Source organism: Harpia harpyja, chromosome 19 (genome assembly GCF_026419915.1).
Source record: "Harpia harpyja isolate bHarHar1 chromosome 19, bHarHar1 primary haplotype, whole genome shotgun sequence".
In the NCBI taxonomy this organism is placed as follows: domain Eukaryota; kingdom Metazoa; phylum Chordata; class Aves; order Accipitriformes; family Accipitridae; genus Harpia; species Harpia harpyja.
Window position 1 is genome coordinate 3,620,690 of NC_068958.1, and position 19,657 is coordinate 3,640,346.

The 19,657-nt window shown below is 41.8% G+C and overlaps 1 protein-coding gene across 6 annotated transcripts in view; it reads right to left on the reverse strand.

Annotated features, from left to right (window-relative positions):
- Positions 1 to 18,401, reverse strand: part of SEC16A (SEC16 homolog A, endoplasmic reticulum export factor) — a 31,406-nt gene extending 13,005 nt beyond the window's left edge. For 4 of the 6 annotated variants that reach the window (XM_052814378.1, XM_052814379.1, XM_052814377.1 and 1 more), the window contains exons 1-11: positions 18,269 to 18,401; positions 10,160 to 14,044; positions 9,461 to 9,606; positions 6,438 to 6,523; positions 5,344 to 5,479; positions 4,345 to 4,543; positions 3,032 to 3,209; positions 2,106 to 2,248; positions 1,194 to 1,255; positions 818 to 956; positions 316 to 558 (exon numbers count right to left, since the gene is read on the reverse strand). In XM_052814378.1, the coding sequence (XP_052670338.1) occupies positions 316 to 558; positions 818 to 956; positions 1,194 to 1,255; positions 2,106 to 2,248; positions 3,032 to 3,209; positions 4,345 to 4,543; positions 5,344 to 5,479; positions 6,438 to 6,523; positions 9,461 to 9,606; positions 10,160 to 13,969 (5,142 nt within the window). In that variant the 5' untranslated portion in view covers positions 13,970 to 14,044; positions 18,269 to 18,401. The remainder of the gene's footprint in view (positions 1 to 315; positions 559 to 817; positions 957 to 1,193; positions 1,256 to 2,105; positions 2,249 to 3,031; positions 3,210 to 4,344; positions 4,544 to 5,343; positions 5,480 to 6,437; positions 6,524 to 9,460; positions 9,607 to 10,159; positions 14,045 to 18,268) is intronic. The other 2 variants (XM_052814381.1, XM_052814380.1) reach the window with 2 other exon arrangements.
- Positions 18,402 to 19,657: the final 1,256 nt, after the last annotated feature.

The following is a 19,657-nucleotide window of genomic DNA, read 5'->3' on the forward strand; positions in this document are numbered from 1 at the left end:
GCAGAAATTAGTTTCCTGGGAATAGCTTAACATAATACACAGATAAACAATGATTGTTTTACAGTAGTACTTTGTGACTGAATTAAAAAAATATTTGTTTAGATCAAATGCTAACACACGAATATAATTTTGGTTTATATTATAAACTGTAGGGCATAGCATTTTTCCATATCAGTGTAGTGCAGTGCCATGAAATATAGGCACTGGAAGTTGCAAAAATGATTTTAACTGGTGCCTAGAGCTTTAAGATTTGTGAAAAATAAGTAAACAAAATAAGGCACATGCAGTATTTGGAACAACAGCATAAGCATTCACCTTCTTGCGGCCATAAAGCAGCAACTCTCTGAATCTCTCTGTCTCTTTCTCAAGACTGTCAATTGTGGTTATAAGACTATCAGTAAGAAATGAGAGCTGGGCTTCACCAGACTCCTCTTCCACTTGTTCCAAAGCCTCATTAGTGAAATCAATCAAATTTGCCTCATTAGGGGACTTCCCAGGAAGCCACACTGTTTTATGATCTCGGAGCAAAAGTTCAGCCAGGTCTGTTCCCACAACAGTCTATACAAGTAGAGAGAGAGAAAAAAAAAAAAAAAAAATCTGTTATTTCAACACTGTCTTAATTTTATTTGTCACTTCAACAACGTGTGAGTATCAGCACCTCTGAGCACCTGAGGACAAGTGACCAGTTTGCCTGTTCCATCTATCTGTGAATTATTCCAAGATAAGTCACTATACACATATTACTGTCTTTTACATAAATACCATTTTGTGTATAAATTATTTTAGGATAGATAAAAATTCAAGCAGTGAGACATACCCCATTCTGCCTGCACAACAGTACAATAAAGTCCCAAAGCAGACTCGCAGATTCTTTGTCAATTAAATTTTCATTCTTAAAGCACTGTGTAGCTTTATTTTGTGCAAAATTAATAACATCCACTTTATGGGTGTCATCCCTGAAAAAAGAAGGAAAAAAGAATAAAAAAGTTTTTAATGAGACAAATGTAAACATTCAGATCATTATTGTCATTAGTATGAGGAACAAATTTAAAGCTCATATATTACTTAAGCAGGTGAAAAGCCACAAATATTTTAAGTCAGTTTAAATCCTGTAATTTGCAGACAATTAAAAGTTTGATGAAGAAATGAATTCTGAAGGCATTAAAGTTATTCTGAAATCTGTAAGAACATACTTAGCAAGAGGACCAGGAAATGCTCTCATCTCTTCTTGCTCTGGAGAATGTTGTAACATAGTCTAAAACACAAATATAAACCATAAGAAATTCTTATAACTATGAATTTTGCTTTTTAACAATAAAAACCCCAGACCTGAACATAACCTGTAATCAAGCTTACTGCTCTTGAACAACACACATATGGTGACTTGCAACCTGCAAAGGATAATAAATGATGAAATCTACTTTACATGGAAGTCATTCTGTAGCAAAATATAAAAATCTTCCTCACACCTCCTTAATCATAGAACAGAAACACAGATTCATTTAGGTTGGAAAAGACCTTTATGATCATCGAGTCCAACCGTAAACCTAATATTGCCAAGTCCAATAATTGTCCTGATGCTGTTCTAGTACTTGTGTACAATTCTACTCCCTTCGAGTGGTATTTTACCAATGAACTCTACCCTGTTCTTCCAGCCTGTCCTTCCATATATTTTACATGACTTGAGTATTGCATTTTTTTGTAGCGGCTCAAGAATGAAAATATACCCATGATATTTAATCCCCAAATAACATGCAGTCCTTAGCCCTGCAGAGAATGTACGAGGACAATGTTGTCTCTATGAACAGCAATACATTAGAAACAAACCAACACAACTCCAGCCTTTCTAGGATGTAAGGATTTTCTTTACCTGAACAAAATTATAGGGAGCTGGATGATCCCATCATGACCACATCATCTCTCAGAGGAAAAGAATTTTTTAAGTTACTGTTTTACTTAATATTACAGCCCAAACAGATAAATATAAAGATACATGCGTTAACATAGGAAAAAAAAGTCAGGAAGCTATAGATCCAAGTTCCCTACTCCCCTTCCAGAAGAAAGGCCTGTATTCCACCACCTCCCTTTCTTCTTTTAAACTTTACCTCCATACTGTGTATTTCAACCAGAGCTGGCTGTCCTTCTGAAGGCAGGTTTGGCAGCACTTTTATTAAGAAGCCCCCAGGACCAAACCTAGCACAGATATGAGGCACTGAAAATTTCTCAGGTGTTGAGGGCCTTAAAGGTGCTGAAATGGGAAGAAGAGATAAAATAAGAACAAGTAACCTGCCTTGCAAGTAAGTAAACTTGCTGATGTATTTATCCAATTCAGTAATCCTGCAGTACTAGTGGAAAAAACCCTGCCATTCAATTTGGCCACACTTTACAAGCAACAATTAATCAGTTCCATTATAGTCCCAAAGATCTTCTGAAGATTTGCAACAACAAGAACAAAAATAGACTCTAGAACTTTAAAATCCACTTATTTTTTCAATGCAGGGGCTTTGATTGTTTGTATCAGACACATTTCTGTGACCTCTGTACAAATATGTAATGCATCTTCAAAGAGCTAATGATACACTTCAACATACTCTGGAAAAGCTCTTCTAGAGAAACATTGTCTTGTTCCACACCAAAAGGGTAAGAAAAAATTATGAAAAAAAATCTGAAGTTTAAGTTAAACTTCAATCATTCCCCATGAAGCACAAGCAGCGTAGTTAAAAATCTATCTAAAAAGACATTTACAAATGGAAGTATGCAGTATTTAATACCAAACACTGCCTAGCTACTACTGTTCTGTGATATACTCAGGTTTCAGCAAGCAAGTTATCCTTACACTGAAAAGGAAACAAAACTTTGTTCATGTGTACGTACACTGTAAAACAGCATTTTTTTTTCTTGTTAACAGGCTCAATGAGTACTCAAAAGGCATCTTATACACTACAAATACTAACAGAAGTGCAAACTACTACTGGCAGACAACCTCGCAAGCACAGCGCCTTCCCTCCTCCTTCCCCAATGGTGCCAATACCTTGTTCTACAGCTGACCATCCAGTTTCAGTCGGGTAGCCATAATCTGTAAAAGGCTGTTGTCCATCAAAGTTAGCAGCATATCCGCCATATGGATAATCTGTGTGGAGCGACACTGCCTGTGCAGTAGTTTCATACGTATTAGCCGTTAGATCATGATTACTTCTATACAGCTGGCTCTAAATAGATCATATTAGTAATTGTTAGCAGAGAGCGTGAAGTTACACAAAGCAAGCACTACTGCAAGCATGACTCAAGACAGTAAGCATTCCCCCCCAGCTTCGATTCTTTAACCAGGCTTAATATACCACTGCAGTAATAGGCTATAGAAGATATATTAATTATCTTAGTGTTCTCCCTCAGTGTTTTTACTACCATTTGATCTGTTCACATCCAAGTATGTTCAGCTCTCTCATGACAGAATGTCTATGTGCTTGTGTGAAGAATAACATTACAGAATGAGTTGCAGGTTCAAGTGTTGCTGTATCAGCAACTATGGATCAGAATCAATGTTAACCTCTGCTGTAACACTTTGACAGAAAATCTCAACTGATTAAATGTGATGAATGCCTAAATGACTTCAGGTGCCTAAAGGTTAATGCCTAACTATTTTATCTCCAATATTGATCTCCAGTATTGATCTCCAATACTACTTCCAATATTACTAAACGAATTGGAGTTCAGACTGAAAAACCACCTAAACTTCCAAGAAACATGACGAACTAACACAGGAGACTACTGCTAAAATGACACATTCCACTAGCAAAGACTGTACCTCAAAAATTACCCAAATATTCTCTGTGGTTTTCAGGTATTTGTACTTATGGCATAAGTAGATGAGTAATCAGTTAGATTTGGTTTTTGCTTTTAAGGTCAAAATAGCATCATACAAATATGGAGTTAGTCTTTTAACAGATCCCAAGTTCAGTAATAGCATTCATGCTTGTGATGAGAAAAATGACGTAACACCGAAAGCCAGACACATTATCAACTACAGCCAAGCACAGTAATGGCAAAGTTCTCACAAACAGCAAATGGATTCAGTAGAGGAAATTTTCCATTTCTCTGTGTGTGGCAACTTGCACAGCTGAGTGCTGATTTTGGTTAAAGTTCTCTTGACAACTGTGATAAATATTAAGTTCAAAACTATATTATAAAACAGCCTTAACTTAAAAGAATAGAAGTTTTCAAAATACATATTCCCCAAGGTAAACTCAGAAATATTTCCACATTTCTAATGTTTCACCCACCCCTAACATAGAGAAAGACCCAATTCAGCTGAAAGAATACTTGGTGTGACCATTTGAAACTCACTTGCTGAGAGCGAGAGCTGAAACTGCTCTGGTGACTGTGAACACTGCGGGAGCTTCGGAGACTATGACCAGAATGCTCACTATGGACACTGCGTCTATCAAATTCATCACCATAAGGATCTCTATGGGGTTCAGATTCATCATCAAAACTTCCAGTAAAACGAGGATCGTATCTCCAGTTATCTTCATATCGGTCATGTCTGAAGAACAAAGAAACATGCAAAGCAAAAATGAACATAGCCACCTATATACCTGAGGGAACTGACTTCACTGCATACCTGTCAAGAAGAAAACTGTACCTAGCTTCAGAAGGACTTTTAGATTATTTCCTAGATAGAGGTTTTTATTACATTAAACAAACTGACCTTTCTTCAAGAGGTTCATCCAGAATATTCAAGATCAAGACCAACATCATACTTAGAGTCTGTTCTAGGAAAACCCACAGAATATTCACCCGATCTGAAAACAAGCCCTACTGCCTTAAATCCTTTTGTTAAGAGTAATGTGACAGCTCAACTGTTTTTCCTCAATGACCTATGTTAAAGCTACAGAAAGCACTAGCAACATATATCTGTGAAATGTGTGCAATACTGCATTTTAATAGCCTGTTACAGGATGCATCTGCATTCCTAGAGAATATTGAGAGGATTTTACTTACAAAGCTGCACAATACCCTGAAATTCTGATGCCTGATACAACTATCACAACAGTTCATAAATTTTGAAGGCTTTGGGGCAGATCTTCAGCAAATATAGTATTTCTGTTAGTGCACAAGCAAAGCTCAGCCTTTGCCTTAACTTTGCCTTAACACTTACTGCCATAACTTAATTTTCTGGTGACATATTGACTATGGGGAACTCAGCCCTGAAAAAAACAATACCAGATTCTCCGCCTTCACGCAGACATGCACACTAGATCATTCATCAATAGCAGCACTTAGGCCCTGCGCTGCCCTAGATCTGGAAAAAGCATTGAGGGAACATGGATCAAATGGACAAACCTGTTGCCATATGGATACGCATCTCTCTTCTGGTAAGGGTTGTGTTCAGCATCATACCAATACCTCTGATCATAACTTCTAGGATCTCTGTATCTGGGGTCATATGCTGATGAGTAACGCTCCCAGCGACTTGGATCTTTGGAAAAATAAAAAGAAATCGTTTAGGTATTGGAAGCCGTTGTCTATAACCTTTTTCTACTCCTTTCTCTTCAATTACATGCTGATTTGGTCCTGAAACATATAGCAAAACCAAAATAATGTACTTAAAGCTACATAAATATGTCCACTCATTTTTAGTTAAAAAAAAAAACAACCAAACAAAAACAACTAAAAAATCTACTTCACACCTTTCAGAGAAACAAGGTTATTATAGTTAGCTAGATACTCTTGAAGGGACCGCATTTAGCATCGGACAGATAGATCTTTTCTAACAACTTTAAAACTCAATCATAACATGGTAACGACCCAATAAATATTAACAGAATCTTTGTGATCAGTCTTCAGAGCATCATGCTATATGTCTCAGGATGTGGAGAGATGTTGCTTAAAATCCTCCCAGGCATTATACAAGCAACTATTTTCAGATTACCAACGCCACTACGTCTCTGTGAGCATTCAGATAATTATGGACAAAACCAAATTCTAGTCATGAGTCAATTTCTGTTTACACCCACCTAAAATTTACTTTAGAAGTCTGCCTGCAGGTTACACACCAGGGATACACCCCAGTGAATGACAGGCTTGCAACGCACTGAAGAAAACTATTTTGTAGACTTACAATGGTGTGCTTTCACAATGGAAAGGCAAACTGAAGGCTGGTATTGAGGAAAAAACTTAATTTATTTTCTATCTACTACTTCTACTGAATAAAAAAAATACAGGAAGGATGGCATGGTATTAAGAACTGAAGTATGCCCAAAGATCAATTTTCAGCAAGTATAACTTCATTCTTGCTGGTTGTGGAAAGGATATCAATTTTATTAATATGGAAAAATATAATAATTCTCTGATCTTAAAGTTCCTCTTCCCCATAAATTTTTGTTTAAACCTGCAATTTTCTATAGAAAAATTCAGAGTTCATTTAGACACCTTACCTCCATAATCATATGAGTTTGGGTAATAGCCTGGATAATAATCACTCCATCCACTTTTTGTATAATAATCTTCAGTATAACCTTGCCTGAAAGAAAGTGCACAGGTATAAAAAGTTATTCTTCCTTCAATCTCTTCTAAAGTCAGCAAGAGATATGAAGAACTGTATGCCACAACTGATTAGGTAGAGTTTCATATTTAAAATAATGCATTTATAGGAAATCAAGGAATCATAAAATTAAGACTTTACAAACCAATATATCACTAAATTGTTGTGTGCCATAAAAAGTTTAATTACTTACAATTAATAACAAAACCTACTGCTATAATTAACATCCTTTGAACTGTCTCAACAGAGAAGTCAGTAACTTAACAAGTATATATGAAATAATTGCTCCCTCAACTTTAACACTGTTTTGTTATACATCTTGTGGTGACAAAGAGAGGACTACAGTCTGGAGAAGAGGTCATAAGAATGGGTCAGGACGTGAACTAGCACTCTCACAGATAATTCTGAACAGAGGGTTTCAGCCTCCGGGGCTGCCATTGTGGCATCTGTCACCAGTGTTAAATACAGTTACGTACACAAAAGAAACAAAACCAAAACACACTACACCTTTCTTTAGGTACTTAGCCAAAGAACTCAATATTGTATCATCACCTTGTTTGACTTGGAGCTGATGCCAATCTGTGGCTGGCAAGCACAGAGAATACTAACATTGTAGGGCTAGTACTACCGTAATCCCAATGCTTTATTTTCATTCTGCACTCAGTCTGTTTCTCAATCTCAGCTTTTCAGTAGATGCAGCAATGTTTTGAGTGTTAGCACATCCTTACATTTAATACTCCAGTGAATAAATGAGATAGCATTGAGATGCAATTGTAACACAGCACATCACTACACAACTAATTCCAGGCATCTTCTAGGTTATTACCCTTCTCAATAGGCTTGGATGGACAGTAGCATGTAGGAAAGGCTTGTTTTTCATTTGAGCAAATAGAGAGGACTGAATAGAAGAAAATACTCATTTACAGAGCCCACGTTAGAATACTGATTGTCCAAACGAACAGAACAAGCACAAGAACCTGACTAAAACCAACACATCAAAGTAAGAGTCAGTGCAAATACAAAAGATAATTATAGTACTCCTGATGGAAAAAGAAAGATGTGGCCATTACGTGAAAAATCATGAGCCTTTATTATATGCAATTTTTAGGACACCATCCCACAATTTCTGAAAAAAGCTAGAAGATGAATCTTAAATGAAAAAATGTAGTGTATATATATGTGTATGTATATACGTGTATGTTTATATCTACACATGTGTATATACCTGTGTGTATATACTCACAAACACACATATGTATACACACATACACACACAGGAGGTAAAGATATTTAATGCCAATGTGGAATGATGGGAACTTTCATGTTCCTCTACAACTGATCATACAACTGATAGGGCAAACTCCAAAGTGGCCAAGCAAGTCAAGTGATGCTCCTCCCTGGAACGCGTGGGAAGTTTGCTAACACAGCACCTACCTCTGCAGAGGAGATTTGATCTTATCAGGATCAGGTTTATCCACCCAACCAATCTTCTGTCTCCTTCCGAAAGAGACTCCCCAAACAGAGCTTACAAAGCTGCATCACCAATACTGGCACATTAAGGGCAAGTTTCAGACATGCTATCACACTGACTTTGCCACTCTTAGGCTCTGCTGCCCTGCAGTACCACACCACAGTCCACATCCGACTGCAACATCATGTCACACATCAACACTGACAGAGCTACTTGTAACAGGCTTTGATCTGCCCAATGTCACCTATAGAAATTTCAACCTCTTGTAAAAACGGTACATAAGAAGAGTACACACCAGGAAGCGCTACTAGAGGTTATTATCTCATTACAAGATCTCACAGTGTGCTTAGATTCACTTAAGATGATAAAAGTTATCACATGCAGCTACAGCCATTGTTTTCTGCTCTCAAGGCCAATATACACCTCCTATAATATTCTGGAGGTGGTAAGCAAAATGTTATGGTTTTAATTCGAAGACTGCTCCATGAGTGAACTACCAACAACAACAGACAAATACTACAAAGGGTTTTATCACTTCCAGACAGATAACTGGGGTTCTCTCTTGGAAACCTGCAAACTCACCCACCAGATAATGCAACAGTAACATGTTGTCATATTTGTCATATGAGGTAATTTGCTGCTTCTTGCTTGAGAAATACTAGAGATTTCATTTCTGCTTTTTATTTAATATTTGCAAGTAGCATCTGAACACATTGTTTCCCTCTCTCAAATTTTTTATTTTATATAATCAGACAGACCGAGGCTTTTAAGTTTTCCTAATTCATGTGCTACCTGCATCAAAACCTGTAGTGAAGTCAGTGGGTGAAACATGCCCACATAGCACATTTGCTACATGGACCACAGTTTGGGAGTTTTGTGAGACCACACAGTTGAAGTAATCATCAGACAAATTAACCTGACACAGCACCAGGATGTTTTCACTTCATTCACCATCTCTCTCTTCTAAACATCTGAAAGACCATGTATTGGTAAGCCCCACGTACTGTTATGCTTGCAAGGCAAATCCCAGACCAACGTGCAAAAGTACCATTTATTAACAGAACTAGGGGCCACTGCTTAAGTGCTAGGCAGAGACTAAACTAGTATTGATTAACAAACCCATGGCCTACACTGCTCTTTCACAGCACACATGAAAAAGAGCTAAACTCAGCACCGAGTCCATCGCAGTGAGCTCCTGTCTGGCAGAAATGCCAACAACCACTCAGAGAACTGAATGGAGTAATACAGCTTTAGCAACAGAAAAGACTGCGGAATCATATCCTTTTCAGACATGGCATTTGATACCACCTGTTCCTATGGCAGCACACGATGAGTTTTTGAACTTACTCACTGCGGCTTATGCTATAAAACTTCAACAGGCATCATTACACTCACTCACTGCTTCAGGATATACCAGATCTTTACTCAACTTAGGAATTGCATACCTGGAAGAAGGCCTGTCAGAGCAGTGACTAGCTCTGGAACTAGGACGTTCAGGCTCAGAATACCGATAGCTCCCAGGCTCCATATAAGCAGTGCTGGTGCTATCATAGTGTCTGTACCGTGGGTCATACTGTCCGTAGCTATCCTCCTAGAAAAGAGATTGACATGTAAGGCAAGAGGCTTCCCACCTCCAAGAATAAAACTTTAAAAACAAACACACACCACCACTGTGATACCTGAAGAGATGCAGATCAACAGACGACATTATAGCTTTCGATATCTGTTGTGGCAAGTTATATTCAAGTCTATCAACATCCTAAACTTTAGAAAAAAACATTACATCTGGACCAAAGGCAGTTCAACCACTACGCTGGCCACGCTGCTAAACTGTCAATACTTCAGGCAGCAGATGGGAACCAAATTTGAAGCTAAGACAGTTATAATTGCCAACTTTGTCCAAAGAATCAAAGAAACTGCTATCAGCTGACATCTGTGCCAGCTGGAATTGGTATTAGCAACTACTTTAAGTTTTCATAATCTTTGTAATGTAGGTTTTGTTACTGCTATCTGGGTTTTCCCTACAATTAAATACTTAACATTAATGCTATACTGTATGTTGATCATGACACAACTGTTTAAACTTGTAATGCAAAATTACTAAAACATACTGAGAGGGGAGGAAGGGAAAAATAAAAATTTACCATGTAATAAAGATGAGCTGCTGTTCTGGGGTCTGCGGGAGGATAAGGTGGAGGATACGGAGGCTGATAAGCATCGTATGGATGTCTATAGTAGTAGTAAGGGTTCTGGGGCGGACCAAAGGCATCCTGAGGAGTCTGAGGCAGGGATGGACGCTGCAGGTCTTGTTGCACATTTGGCATGACTGACTGACTGGTGGTGGTAGAAGCGGCTGTGGAAGTTGGAGCACCCAATGGCTGTCCAGGCACTGGTTGCTTCTCAGGACTCGTCTGATCATACCTTGTTGTCAGCTGCACTGAACTTGCCTCTTGGGGACCCGCAGGTTGAGGATGGTTACTCAGCACCTGGTTCTCACGTAGCTGTGATGCCTGCATGGCTTTAGTCCCTGCGGCAATCTGGTAGTTTGAAGGAACTGAGGACTGCCCAGATGATGCTGGTTGCTGCATTTGAGCTGCTTGCATTTGTGGCTGAGATGGCAATGCTCCCTGTACAGCTCTGTCTGATACAGCCTGATGCTGTACATCTTTTGTCACCTGTTGATAGAAATGTTGTTTGTCATGCATCTCAGGACCCACCTGACCAGCACTACCAGCTGACTGTTGAGGATATACTGGACCACCAGAAAGTGACTGATTGTGCACCTGTACAGAACTACTTGCACTGCTTTTCTCCAAAGTCCGTGATACTGTGAAGTCGAGCACTCCAGCAGCTTCTTCTTTGCTATTTGAATGATTTGCAGAATTATTAGCCTGTACTACAGAATTAACAGGGGCAACTAGTGCACTTGCACTTCCACTGGGGAGATGCGTCCCAGGAGAAATGGATGAGTTAGACCCTGGCTTGCTAGCAAATTCAGGAACAAAACCTTCTGTATTAACATTCTTTTGCCCTTCTGGAGCCAAATTAAGTGGAGTTTTCATAAGCAAGTTTGCAGGCTGATTAGAAGCAGTATCAGAGGAATTAACAGGGCTTTGTAACAAATTATGTTTTAACAGATTAGTATTTGGAAGTGCATTAACTAATAGAGATCCAACTTGCATCACAGGTAATGGCACATTTTCCCCAGAAATGATCCCACCAGCATGTGAAGTTTGGGGACCCATTGCAGGCTTGTCCCCAACCCCAGAGTCCTTCATTGGCTGATTGTTTTCATTGCTGCTTAGCTGATTAGATAGAGAAATAGAAAAATTAATTGGCTGAGCCAAGTTATAGCTTTGATTAGGCTGAGCAATCAGGATAGGCTGATTTTGCAAAGACTCTGTAGGTGGAGAAGACAACAAACTTGCATAACCAGAACTTGCCTGAGACTGAAGTGCTTCCTCTTCTCCCATTTTGGGAGGATTCTCAAGATTTTCAGAAGATATATTTCCATCTTGGGAAAGCTGCACAGCAATAGTCCCTGGTTTACTTGGCAGCTGATTAGACAGGCCTTCTTCTGGTGGCTGAATGACTTCTACAGTTTGTTTGGCAGGTACGTATACTGCAGGAGCAGCAGGAGCTAGAAGAACATTTCCCCCAAAATTAGGTAACTCATTATGAGCCCACAAAGTTGTTGCTGGGCTATCACACTTCTTAACTGCTCCCTGAGCTCTTGTTGAGGACCTTCTCTCAGATACTGATTGTATGTTTTCCATAACAGATCCAGAGTGCAACGTATTTCCAGCTTCACCAGTGACTGCAAGGGGCAGTGGGTGTACCTGACGCATGAAAATAGTTTCCAGATTATCTGGTGGCTGTTCAAGATTGCCTGGAGATGCAGCTGGCACAGCTGTATTCTTCTTGATATTCTTTTGGTTTGACTGGTTCTCTCTTAATTCAACCACCATCTTTGCTTGGTCAATCTCTGCAGGTTTTATACCAACTCCATGGGACCTCACAGGTTCGAAAGAACTATTTGCACTTGTCTGAAATACTCCTGTAGGCTTAGGAGGACTTGGAGTTGGAGGCTGGGATAGATTACCATGGTAGTTCTTGCCCAGGTTTAGCTCACTTGAATCACCTCCCAAAGGAGAGGAGTCAATCTGTTTAAAGAAGCTAGCAGAAGATTCTTCATCAGGCTTCCCACTTTCTTGCTGAATAAACGTACCGACTTGCTCTTGAAGTCTTGCTGAGCTAGAAGCGCTCCTATGGCTAATGTTGCTATAGTTTGAAGATACGCTATCTGGTCGGACAGGATGAGGTAATGAATCAGGTGCCTCCAAATTTGGTCCTCCCTCAGCATGGCTCACAACAGCATTCTTTGGAAGCATCTGACCTGGAAAGGATCCGTACCTGTACAGATCAGGACCAGCAGCAGGGGATGAAGCACTGATGTTCTGTGGTTCACTTGGCAGCACTTCTTGATTCTGAATGCACTCCAGGTTCTCAACATTTTCATACTGTGACCCACCATTCCCAGACACATCACCTACACATGCCTTGTCATCACTAACAAACATAGAGTGCTTAGCGGCCTGTGTCTCCTGCTGACTTACAATTTTAGGAAAGTACTGGACTTCCATTCCTTTTTGTACCATCTCATTGGCTGAACCTGTACCAACCTGCGCCTGAGAGAGAACATTAGTTGCAACCCGCTGAGGATGCATTGGCTGGTGATACAAGGATGCCGAATTTGGCTGACAAGCATCAAACTCCGCTTTCTCAACTATGTAATTTTTTTCAGATGAAAGTATTTCTTCATTTTCTGCCTCATCCCCTTTGAAAAACATGGAGAGAGTGCCTGAATCTTGATCTGTGGGAATAGGTCTATTTGATGTTTCAGACATATCTGGAGACTGGGTTTTGGGGTTATTTTCCTGAGTTGTGGGAATGACAAAACTGGAGTCTTGCAATGGTGGCTGGGGGTAAAACTGTTCCTGGTATGGTTGACTTAACCAAGCATTAGTCATTTCTGTGTTCTGCCTAAACACGTTTCCAGGCTGGATGCTGTTCATGTGATGACTGCTATTTGCAGAGCCATTTTTCCCATTCTTTTCAGAACCAACAGATAAAGGCGCTTGCATGGTATTTTGTGGAATACCTTGGTGTACAGGACCCTGCTGTAAATTTGTCTGTGGAGGAGGATGAGAAGTGCTAACAGAAGACTGAGAAATGTTATGAACATCAGTCTGAGAAGACAGCTCAGGATAGGGCACAAAATTTCGCACTGGAGACTGTAGGTTACCTTGACCAGGCCTCCACTGAGACACAGGCTGCTGAGGAGGTGGAGGGAAGAGTGCTGTTGCATTGGGTCCTGAAGGAACATCATTTGGATCTCTACTAACATCTTGTCTACCTCCAGGTTTGTTTGATGCAGACACCATTCCAGGATAAACACTGAAAGAATTTTCAACTGCTGCTCCTGCATTATAATGCATTGGTACCGCAGGCCCACGGAGTCCAAGATCTGCATTTAGATGCGCTTCTGTAGTACTATTTATAACATATCCTGGGGACGGTGAAGGAATCGGAACATTAGAAAATGTACTGGTATTTATTCCTGTTTGAGATACAGGAGCTGATAAAGACGTATGCGGTCCATGAGGATTGTCCCCTGCACGTGATGGTGAAGTATGCATAATGGGTGGCTGCGGAAACACCGCTGGGGAAGAACTTTGCATAACCAGTGCATTGCCCTTGGATGGATTATCTGAAGTGGAACCCTGTGGAGTTTGTCTGCCAAATGCAAAAGGGTCTGTCACAGGCTGCACTGGGGCAGCTGTTGCATTTGCTCGTTTACTGAGCGAGCTGTTTCTCCAGTACATGTTCCGAGCAATGCCTGCAGGAGGTGGAGCTGCCGCTCCTGCTGGAACAGTCTGTGGAGGCTGCTGCATGATGGCCTTCTATCAGGGTCAGATGCTAGATGACAAACTAGTAGTGGATGCTGTAGACAGAGTCCTTCTTCTGCCCTGTTAAGGCAAAACAGATGACAAGTCAGTTTCCTTCCTCACAATACATGCAGCACTTAAGCAATTTTTATTTTAGAAACAAAATTACTCAAAGAACTTGAAGTGGAAAATCTCTCTCTCTTCTCCAGAATGCATAAGAAATTTACACATAACATTACATGTCTAAATCCAAGTCCAGTATTAACGAAGTTTAATGTTGTGTGGTAACAATGCACATTATTTAACAACCATATTAACAAATAGCTCCAAGTAAGAGTAATTCAACACAGTTCAGTCCTGTACAAATGTTGAAGTCTCAGACTGTTAAACCACCAATGGTACCATGTGATTACATTTCCCCCAATTTGTTTTAAGCAGAAGTATGCATCACAGACAAGACACAGCAGCAGTCAGCCTACAGTAGAACCTGCAAGCGCTATGGCAAGCTCAATTTAATTATAAAGAGTTGAGAAATTATTATCTAACTCTAATTCTATTAGAGATGATCTTCAGCTCTGTTGCACTGTTGCTCAATATGAACAGACCTTTTTAAGATGAGAAGAAAGCATCTCAGGAAAGAATTCCTCAGATGTTATTCCCCTCAACAGAACACTGTCCATTTTTTGCTTTAATAAAGAAAACATTGTGTAGGACAGTAGTGTTCTTTATTTTGAGAAAGGCAACTGGGTTTTCATCACAAATATTCTCTCTTCTAGACGAATGCTGCATAATAGTAAAACTGCATTTAAGAATATAGAAGACAATCAACTCCCCCCACCTATTAATTAATCAATGTTCTTGCTTTAACACTAGTGGGACTTTGGCACAGTATCAGTTACAGCTGTATTTCAGGGTGGAAAGGACAGGCACAGAAGTATTCCAACTCTGCCAGCAAGAACTCCAAACAATATCAGTTAGGAATTTGGTACACAGAAGTTCAGTAAATTAATCAGGAATATGTATTTTTCAAATTTTATCACCCCTTAATAATCTGGGGAGGAGGGAAGCTGACAAAACTAGAGTCCTTCTTCAGTACTTGTCAAGTTCAGCTCAGTGAAGTTTTAGCAACACATGATAGTCTTGTTTTCTAATAGTATACAACAAATATGTTTTATATCATGTAGAGTGAAGTACCCATGGCAATTGTTTCATACCACATGCACTTCTGTTTACAGAAGACAGATAAAAGCTGTGCAATTTTTAGGGGGGTTTTTTGTTGGTTTTTTTGTTTGTTTGTTTTTTAAGATTCAGCATCTTGTCAGTAAGAGTAATAAAATGGGAAGCCAGAAAAGTCAGATGTTTGTAATCAAGCCAAAATTTTAATAGCTATAGAGAGGTTCAAATGCAAAACACCTTTGGTTTCTGGTTAACAAAAATACATACTGAGTGAACGCTGCGCAACTACATGTATTTCATAAAGATTTATAACTAAAAAATTCCAATAAAAAGCATACTGACCGGTACCACAGCATGATCTATACAGACTTTATCGGACATCAGTACAACTTACCCTAGGGAAAAATCTCTTCTGCTCATCACTGCAGAATCGAACAGTTCTATATGTAATTCAGGTCCCTCTTTCAGAGGGCCTGAAGTACCAGTCAACAGAGTCTCTCAATTTCTTCCCCATATCCATATGTTTCACAGCCGTATCTTAAGACTTTGTAAATTTGTTGTTAAAATTTGTGTTTTGTTAAAATGGGAAAGAAGGCCAGAAACTGACTTCAACAGAAAAGCATTAAATAGAAAACTTCAATAGTTTCATGCATTACTTGCATTTATCTTAAACATTCTTTTTGAAACATAGCTGCCTGTTGAATTCCTATCAAGGAATACTTACAAAAAGGTTTTAGTCTTTGCAATCTTTTCTCCTGTTACAATACCAAGGTGAAGGTCTTCCAGCTGGCCATGCTTACTGCCAACCACATTACCAGGAAACCCTGCCTAAACACCCACCTCAGTTTTCACATGCTTAAGAAAACCCAGGCTGCTCTGGACATCCCCATGTATTCTTCATCATGTTCTTTACTGTATTAACCTAACTGCAAAAACTCCTCCCTCCCCTCCAAATAAACTAGTGTTTTTATGCAACACACCACAAAGTGGGGAGGAAACAAAGCTAATTAAAACATCTGCCAAGACAGTTACCTCCTGGAAAGCACTAACTTCACTGAACAAAATGTTGATATCTACTTAACAGTTCTGCTCGTAATAGAAAAGCTGTTTCTGAAATACAGTTGAGCACAAAAGCCAACTGTTTTTACAACTTAAATACCTACTTCCAAATGTCTAATGTGGACTTCACTCATTACAGTGTCTTATCAGATGTGCACAGAGAAAAAAATCCTAATACTTTACCACATTTTTGTAACAACCAGTACCAGTAATTAGCTAATTAAAATAAGTGTAGAGTTCTACTTTAAAGCACTGGCTTGATAGTCCTATAACAAGATCTCTAATGTTGCATTACAGAAGTTCAATACGAGGGTATCGGATTCCTTACAGAAGGAAAGTTAATATTAACAGACTGCACACAGTAGTAAAAGTGTGCAAGATTTGAAGAATTAAGTCCAAATAAAATGAACATGACCATATCAGGTAATTTAAACAGAAGATATCAACCCAGCGATACTGATCCTCCCTGCCCCCATCCCAGTATTAAAGAAATGCCGATTTTAAGAAATTTATAGATGAGAAATAACTACGTAAGTTAAAAGCAATCCATCTCTGCTTTATCAGTTTGGAAATTCTTAACTTTTAGCAGGTTTATTTATAGATAATGCAGAGCAGCCTGCTAAACATTAGTCACCATAAGTAACAATTGCAGGTGGTGGTTCCAGATGTGCCAAGAAAATGTTACCAATGAGGAAAAAAAAAGATTAAAACTACCCTCTAGACAATGCCATCAATAAAGTTCACCTGATGAGCTCTATAGCCATGATTAGTTTTAAACTCCCCTGGGAAAATTTATCTGCATGAAGGAACAATTTATTGGGGGGGGGGGGGGGGGGGGGGGGAATTAATTTAATCCTATCTCCAAGGGACATAAGCTAAATAAATTACTCTTAAACAAGTGTAAGTATGCCCACAAAGCAGGCTACACAGTACTAATGTTAATTCTCACGTGTGCCTATACATATATACACACATATGTGTTTGCACACACATGCGCATGTACCAAACAACAATTAACAAACAGGTTCACATACACAGATTCCTAATGACAAGAACAAAGTGAATAAAAAACCCTGCTGCAATCCCAAAGACAGAACAGCTAAAAAATGAGATTTGCATCTTTAAAATCAGTATCTGGGACACTAGTTTTCCAGATTATTTTTTTGTACAGAGACAGCTGCACATCTGCACACGTGTGGATGACACTCAGACTGAACGCATTCTACATCTTTAGTACTGCTGATAGCTTCCTACCCGCTTTCTCATAAGTGGCAACCATAGTTACAGATGTTATTCAGTGAAAAGAGCTCTTTGGGAATCAAAAGCACAGAGCTCAATGTGATTCATAGAGAGCAGCAGCATAAAACCTTCCCATTTGTCTTGTAAGGGAGACTTGACTACCAGTCCATCACACCAGCAGGTCCCAGCGCTTTCAAGCAACTGTGCTACTGAGTCAGCACCAGTTGCTACTCCAATAAAGCAGAGACCTATGACACTTGACAAGTCGAAAAAACAACCCCGAGTTGCAAGAACTATTGTGTCTTGTCAAAGGAAATACATGATAATGAACATCAGGCAGTACTTTTGACCACAAGATCTCTTTTTCGTTTCCCCACCCCATGAAATATTATTCAGAACGCCCGCAGCGTGTGCGCCTGTCCCACCGTGGCACTCGAGGCGACCCAGAACCACCCCAATCCTGCAGGAAAGACACCTGGGCAGCACAGCCCCACTGATTTCGCCCGTGTTTCACCCCTTCGCCCCTCCTTCCACCACCACAACCTGCCCCAACGGGGACCAGCGGTCGAGACCCGGGGCTGCCAGCGACCCTGCCGCCGCCCTGAGGCCCACCCGCGCCGAGGCACGGCGGCACCGGGCAGCTCCAGCCGCACAGAAGGGGCAGCGACCGCCGCCAGCCCCGGGGCCCGCACCTCAGGCCCTGCCGCTCCTCACGCAGCCCGCCCGGGATCCCCAACCCTCCGCCTGCCCCCGGCTCGGCACCCACCCCCCTCCAGCCTTCCCTCAGCCGCCCCTCGCTCTGCGGCAGCGCCCGGACCCGCCCCGCCGTACCTGGCAGCCCCCCGCCGACCGAGGACCCCTCAGCAGCGGGCGCCGCCCCCCCTCACAGCCGCAGCACCGGCCCCCTCCGCCGCCATCTTGGACCATCCGGCTCACAGTTCCGCCGCCGCCGCCGACGTGTCACGCCGCGTCGCGCGATGACGCCACGGCGCGTGCGGGGCCCGGCGCCGAGCAGCGCTTGTTTGTGTTTCTCTCCCGCCGGCTCCCTCCCCCCCGGCTCTTCCGCCTGCCTTTAAAGGGAAAAGGGGGAAGGCAGAAGTGTCGGAGGGTTTTAAAAAAAAAAAAAAAAAAAAAGAAAGCCCCAAAAACCTAAGGGCGGAAGCGGCCTCGACAGCGCCCCGGCCTGGCGCAGGCGCCGTGCGGCTGCGGACTCGGGAGTCGCCGGTTCGAGTCCCGGCTGGGGCGGCTGCGGCCGGCGGCCGGTATTTGAGCTTTCCCGGGTCTGCTCGGCGAGGCCTGGGCTGCGGGCGTGCCGAGGGGGGGGGAGACCCTTCTCCCTGCCAAGTCCGTGCCCGTAACGGGCCTCGCTCCCACCGGTCGGGGTATGGCGGAGTGCGGCCCTGTGTGTGTGGGGGGGTCCCGGTCTCCTCAGGCAGGCGCCGGGCACAGCGGGGTAAAGCCCGGCCGAGCGTCCACCGGGATTTCCGAGCCCTCGGGTTTCCCGGGGCGGGTGTAGTGGCGAAGGTGACCGCCAGGGCGGGACAAACGACCGTCGGGCCCGCGGTGGGCCTGCGCGGCGGGCGGCAGCGGGAGGCCGTTCTGTCAGGGCGGGAGGTGAAGGCGGAGGGGCCGGGGGGGGGAGCAGGGCGGTTCAGGAGGGACTGTCCCGGGTCGCTGAAGCTGCGAAAGAGGGAAAAACTGGGGGGGTTCGGTTGGTTGGTTGGGTTTTTTTTGAGGAAGGCCGGCGTACGGGTGTCCGAAGGCTGCGGGGTGGCAGATGCCTCGGTTCAGCCCTGCTGCACACAGCTATCGCCGGGACTCATTAACTTAAAGGCTTATAAAAGCACTTCTCCAGAGAAACATATGTTTGCGTGGGTTTTCGGTTTGGTTTTTGGTTTGTTTTTTTTTTTTTTAGGCAAGATCGTAGCATGGTATCAACCAGTTACGTGCAAGTCTAAAGCTTTTACTCCGCTCCGCTCTGTGTCCTAGCTCTGGGTTGAGGGTCTGTTTCACACAAACGCGAAGGTTTTGAGGCGGGAGTCCCAGTTCAAACGGGAGAAGGATGTGTCATTTACAGGCGGTGGCCGCTGTGCCGGTATTGTCACACTCCGCACCCAACAACAGGCCTTGGAGGGGAAAATACAAACGACCTAAACAAACATCTTAATCAAGGGTCATTATCAGCACAAGAGCTGTTTCTGCACGCTTGATCATTAAAGC